This window comes from Rattus rattus, chromosome 13, assembly GCF_011064425.1.
Source record: "Rattus rattus isolate New Zealand chromosome 13, Rrattus_CSIRO_v1, whole genome shotgun sequence".
NCBI classification, from domain to species: Eukaryota; Metazoa; Chordata; class Mammalia; order Rodentia; family Muridae; genus Rattus; species Rattus rattus.
In genome coordinates this window covers 65,347,193-65,353,192 of record NC_046166.1, presented here as the reverse complement: position 1 = coordinate 65,353,192, position 6,000 = coordinate 65,347,193, and the positions used below count along the sequence as shown (strand labels likewise).

At 47.2% G+C, this 6,000-nt stretch overlaps 1 protein-coding gene across 1 annotated transcript in view; it reads left to right on the top strand.

Moving 5' to 3' along the window:
• The first annotated feature begins 2,860 nt into the window (after positions 1 to 2,860).
• Agpat5 (1-acylglycerol-3-phosphate O-acyltransferase 5) overlaps positions 2,861 to 6,000 on the top strand; it is a 43,784-nt gene continuing 40,644 nt past the window's right edge. Inside the window, exon 1 of the mRNA XM_032918506.1 lies at positions 2,861 to 3,367. Coding sequence (XP_032774397.1) covers positions 3,149 to 3,367 — 219 coding nt within the window. The 5' untranslated portion in view covers positions 2,861 to 3,148. The remainder of the gene's footprint in view (positions 3,368 to 6,000) is intronic.

The window sequence follows — 6,000 nt, the reverse complement described above, 5'->3', positions numbered from 1 at the left end:
CTGAGTTAGATAAACTCCCTGGTAGGCAGACAGGAAAAGAGGGGTGAAGACTAGGCATTACAAAACCGGCTGGCTTCTTCCTGGCCCTCCAGGCTTGAGACAAAAGCATGGCAGTTTAAAACGAAGGCCTTGTTGGCTTTTGTCACCCACTAGCAGGCCCCCTGCTGATGGACTGGTTCAACACGTTCAAGGCTTGATGAGGACTTGTTACACAACAGTTCTGGGCCAATCTGCTGTCCTACATTTCTTCAAACTGGCCAACCATAATTAGGGAAGACTCTTCAGAGGCTTGGGAAACCCAGGCCCGGATGTTTTCAGCCAGTCTCTGCTCTGCGGTGTATTTTTCTTTTCTGTATGTCTGCGGTGTCCATGAATTTCCTCACACCCCACGACCCCCCAACAAACACCTTTCTTCCACTGCTAATTCTGTCTGTGGGGTGTCTGAGATTTCTCTGCTGCGTAAAGACAAACCTAATCAAGACCTCTAGATTGTATCACCTTTGAGCCTCACCTTGGGTTTTTTCCTAAAGACTATTATTCTGTCATCCTTAGCAGCCAAGGAGTTCCCCTGGAATCTTAGGGACTCGGGTTTAACCAGGATTAGTAGATTTGATGTTGAAAGAGGTTTATAGTGAATCATAGCTGGGATTTTATTTTATTTATTCTTTTACAGATCTTTCAATGGAAGCTGAAGCATGAGGGTTCTTTTTTTAAATAGGAAAGCATACACCCAGGCACCCATTGCTAGTATTGTCCACATAAGCCATCAGTGGTTCTCAGATTGTGCCTCTAAGAGCATCACCAGAACACCTTCATCATTTGTCTAGTTTTAGAGCAACTTTGTGTTTGGGTGCATGCCATAAACACCTTTGGAGGTCATAGAACATCTTCAATTCATTTTCTCCTCCCACCACGTGGGTGGATCACTCAGGCTTGTTAATCTTGATTGCAAATGCTCAGACCCATCTTACTGTCTCCTCTCTTCTGATCAAGGTACGTGAGGTGACTCCAGAGAAGTTTTAGACAGGATTATAATTGGATAAGGTAAAAGCCACTATGGTTTCACAAAGGGCTTAATACATGTCCTTTCCTTATAAATCTCTACTGATACTCCTAGAAAATTGAAACTTTACTGTTGGCAAAGAACTTAACTGTGCTGGAAATCTTGTTTTTCGGTTGACAAAGGTTGACTCCTAACATTGTCAAGTAAATGCCCCTACAAAGGGTCATCTAACTATCTGGAGAATGTCATAGACCAACAGGGAGAGAACCCCTGAGTTTCCAGAGACCTTCAGTTGGTTCAGTCCCTGCTTTTTGATGTGTACCTCAATTCCTGTCTTCCTGGACTCTTGTTTGTCAATCAGGATCTGCAGTCCATCTGTCTAACAATTCCTTTGTCTGGGCTCAGTTCTTCTGAACTGACAGTGAACTGCCTTAACAGTTCTTTTGTCTGCCCTTTCACCTCTGCATCTGCACAAAACTGGACAGTTTGTCATATCTGCAACCCGCAGTGGCCCAATAACAGCAATATCTTCCCAAAAGCTGGGTTTGTGGTTCATTTGCTATCAAGACAGACACTCTTACATCCCTGCCAATTTTCCAGCTCTGGCTTCCTAAGGCTTTTAAAACTCCTTTCCTCTTTTTAACTCTTTGTAGTCACTGTAACCTATATATACATAAATAAACATATAGAGCTATACTTACTGAGTGATGGATGTGTGATCTGAGAGTTAATATTAGTAATTAAGACCGCAATAAAAGAACCTGTCTTTTGCCGTAGCCAGGGCTACAAAGTAAAGCAGGCCTCGTTGGTGCCAGCCAAGCCATTGTACTTTGTGAAATTTATTTAATTCAATACATTCCGACACTGTGAAAACAGGTAAACACGTCCGTCTGACACAGTGTGCTTATGACAGGAGTCATCTGTATGCCTTAAGAAGAGCACCTCAGAGGCGATGGGGTAAAAAAAAAAATGGGGCAAGAGATGACAGGAAGTCCAAAGCAAGGAAGCAGAGAGACATGGTAGACGAATGAGTCAGTGGTCTAGAAAGGGAGAAAACAAAGGGGCAGAAAAAGTGACCTCAGGGTCACTTATAGAAACCAACATATTCACACAGCACACGCATTCAAAACGGACAGATCCAACCATGCACACTGACCTGCTCTTCCTTCTATACCTTCTAGTATAGGATTATCTGGTCTCCACTAGTTAGGACGGTAAAAGGACCTGGGCCTCTGGATACGTTTTTGCTGTTACTTAACCTTTCTAGTTTTTTTTTTTTTTTTTTTTTTTTTTTTTTTTTTTTTTTTTGAAGGAAAAGAACTTATGGATTCTACATGTACAGAAAAATACTTTCCTACACACTGAAAAAAAAAGAACGTAAGCTATTAGGAAAAACACAGCAGAAACAAGTCAAAGGGCAAAAGGTTATTAAAAGGCAAAAGTTAAAACTTTGAAGGATCTAATAAAAGGAGGTGACAGTCCTGTGAAAGATCAACCAAGGGTATGGGAGACGGACCCAGCCACATTCTGCAACAGCCAGGAGGAAGGAGCGCTTCCTAGGCACGTGGGGACACGGGTGGCCCTCCCGCACGCGAAGACACTGCAGCTGTCCGTAACCTGCGCTCCACGACCTAGTCAGCTCCCGCGTGTCTTGCAGGGAGCATCCTCGTGTACCCACGCTGCTCTCGAACGCCAGCACAGGACAAAACCCACCACCTCACATCTTCCCGGGCTCCTACACAACCAGCATCCGCAGTCGAGCATGCGTCGTGACGAGAACAGGGACCGAACCAATCAGAGCACACGTTACGCCCATAAGTCGACCAATCAGGAGGCTCCTTATTACCTGGGAGTCCTGCCTTACCCCGCCTCCCCGCTGACAGGCGCGGGTCGCGCGGAGCAAAAGGAGCACCCGGAGGCGAGCGCGCCCGGCAAGCCGAGGCGTGCCCTTTCCGAGGCGGCGAGCAGAGGCGGTCACAGTCCCCGCCGGGTCCCGGGCCCCGCGGCCCATGCTGGGGGCGGAGCCAGGGCGGAGGGCGGCGGCGCGGCCGGCCCTGCGCGGTGATTGGCGGGCGGCCGGCGGTGGCTGAGGTCCTGGCGGCCGCGCGGGCAACGCAGGAGAGTCGCGGCTGGCGAGCTGAGAGGATGCTGCTGTCCCTGGTGCTCCACACGTACTCTATGCGCTACCTGCTCCCGAGCGTCCTGTTGCTGGGCTCGGCGCCCACCTACATGCTGGCCTGGACGCTGTGGCGGGTGCTGTCCGCGCTGCTGCCCGCCCGTCTGTACCAGCGCGTGGACGACCGGCTTTACTGCGTCTACCAGAACATGGTGCTCTTCTTCTTCGAGAACTACACCGGGGTCCAGGTGAGGCGCGGCCGCGCGGTGCGCGCGGGCCCCGCGGCCCGGGCGGCGCTGCTTGCAGCACGGCGAGCACGTGCCGCAGCACCCGGCCTCCCGCCGCGGGGGAAGTTTCTGGTTCTCACTTCGGGGTTCCTTCTGGAACGTCCTGCTGTGGCTGAGTGTGTTCCCGGGTCCGCCCCACCCCCGCCCGGGCCGGCTGTTAACTGTCTGTCTCGGTGCCTGCCAAAGTAGGGCACTGAGTCCGAGGTGGTGATGCTGGGACTGGATTCTTTTGCACTTCCGAGGTCTTTTAGATTAGCAAGAGCTCTAGGCGCTGACCGAAGTGACAGCTGTGAAGGACGACTCCTGCCTTGGGTTCCTCCCGGGTGAAAGCGAGAGCCTAGCGAGGAAATGAATACATTGGTTACAATAGGAGCCTCGCTGTGGATACAGTTCTCTTCTGCTTGGACTGGGCTTCAATGTGGGCTGATCTCTTGTCAGATTGCTTTCTTCCTGCTACTGTTTCTTTCTTTCTTTCTTTTTTCCCCTCTGTGGAGATTGAACTCGGAAAACAATGAAGAGTAGAAAGCTCTCCTAATGTGAATTAGTTATATGACGTCTCATAAAAACTTACTGTTGTACTTCCTTCTTGGTTCTCAGTTTCAAAGGAGAGCTCTGTTTGGGTTCTCCCTGATGTATCTATGACTTTCTCCTCCATTTCTCAGCTCTTTTCATTCTGCGTTGGGGGATGCTTTGGGGACTGGATGGATCCCTTACTGAGTTTTGCTCCAGTTGGAGATTATGTTTGAGGTGGAGAATTAGGACCTCTCTGAATCACTGTCTTTTCTAAGTGTTTTCCTAGGAAACAGGAAAAAAAAATCACTGTTTCGCATCAAGGTTTCTGAATAATTGACTTTTAGAATAGGATTTCATTCAGAATTTTCAGGAACTCCAGGCTGACGGTTCTTCCCTCACTCTTACTTTACTAAGCTTGTCAAGTGAATGTATGGTTTAATCGTGGGTGAGTATTTAATTTCACTAGCAGAAGGGACAGGACAGCTGGGAGCACAACTTAAAGTTGCTGACCTTGCACATGACAAGTACCTCTTAGAGCCTCAGGGACTCAGGTGCAGCCCATATTCTTGCTGTGGAGAAAATCGGGATGAGTCACAGTGAAGAGAAGTTAGTGAGTTTATTGATTGGGAGAGAGAACATGCACTTGACGGGGGGGTGGGGTCAAGTGCAAACCTCATGGAAGGAGCATACCCCAGGGCTTCAGCAGCTGCTTCAGAAGTGACTTTTAGGGCTTGTGAAGCCTTAAAACTAAGATTATGAGAAAGAGAAAAAAAAAGAGCTCCTTTACTCTTTCACATATCGAGCTTTAAAGAAAAAACAAACAAACCAAGGAGGATCTCCCCTTGGAGTCTTGGTGGTCTGGAACTCTTTATATAGACCTCACGGGCCTCAAGCTGACAGAGATCTGCCTGCCTCTGCCTCCCGAGTGTCAGGACTAAAGGCATGCGCCGCCATGTCTGGATTAAACTCTTAGTTGTATGAAATTTAAAAGGGATTCATGATGGTACTGAGCAATTTACACATGAGGAAGAAATGTGGCTAGACAATAATAATGGATCAAAATAAATTCAAAATAATTAGCTGTGCACTGGTCACAAGAGTTTTGAGACGGAAGCTTTTCTTCTAGCTTGGTTCACTAGCCATACAGATAATATTACATGTAATGGTTTTAGAAAATGCGTACAGTGTAGAACAGTCTCTAGGCAGCTCTGTCCAAACTCTTGTCAACCAGTTCCACTTGAGGAGACCAGAAGAGCGAGGGCCTCTTTCGATGTACAAAAGCAGCTTGTGTGGACTTTGCAATGGATTCTATGCAAACGCAGGTTCTTTACTGTTTTCATTTTTGAGATAATATTCATTGCTAAAACTCTGAATAATTCGTGTATGTGTATCCTTTCAAGTTAAAAAAAATCTTTGTGTGTGTATGTGTGCATGTACTGCATGTACATACGTGTTCATATTCATGATTGTGGGGGGCACATGTGCCATGCATGTACATAGAGGTCAGAGGACAACCTTGGGTTAGCTGGCCTTTGAGTCTCCAGAGTCTCTCCTGTGTCTGACCCAGCTCACTGTAGGAGCACCGAGTTTCAGAGAGATGCCTGTCTGGCCTCTAGGGGTTCTGAGGCCCTGAATTTGTGTCCTTATGCTCCTGTAACAAGTGTTTTCCCTACATCTGCCATCTGCCCACACCAATGTAGAGCCTTTCTGTTCTCTTATTACTACTTAATGTGAGCACTATGTCCCCCTACCTTTAGGGTAAGGAATGGGACCTTCGTAGGTTTGCTAATTTCACTAACTTGACATCCATTGAAAGGGAACTAGAAGGACTAGGGACTGAAGACATGTCAGTAGTTAAGAGGGCAGTCTGCTCTTACAGTGGACCTGGATTTGGTTCCCAGATCCCACATTGGCTGTTTCTCAATTACCTGTAACTCTGGCTCCAGGGTAAGGTCTGACACTTCTGACCCCCACAGGTACCTGTCCTCATATGCAAATATGCCCTACAGTAAATATATATATATATATACATATATATATATATATTTCACATTTATTTTTAATCTTAAAAAAAGTCTCCT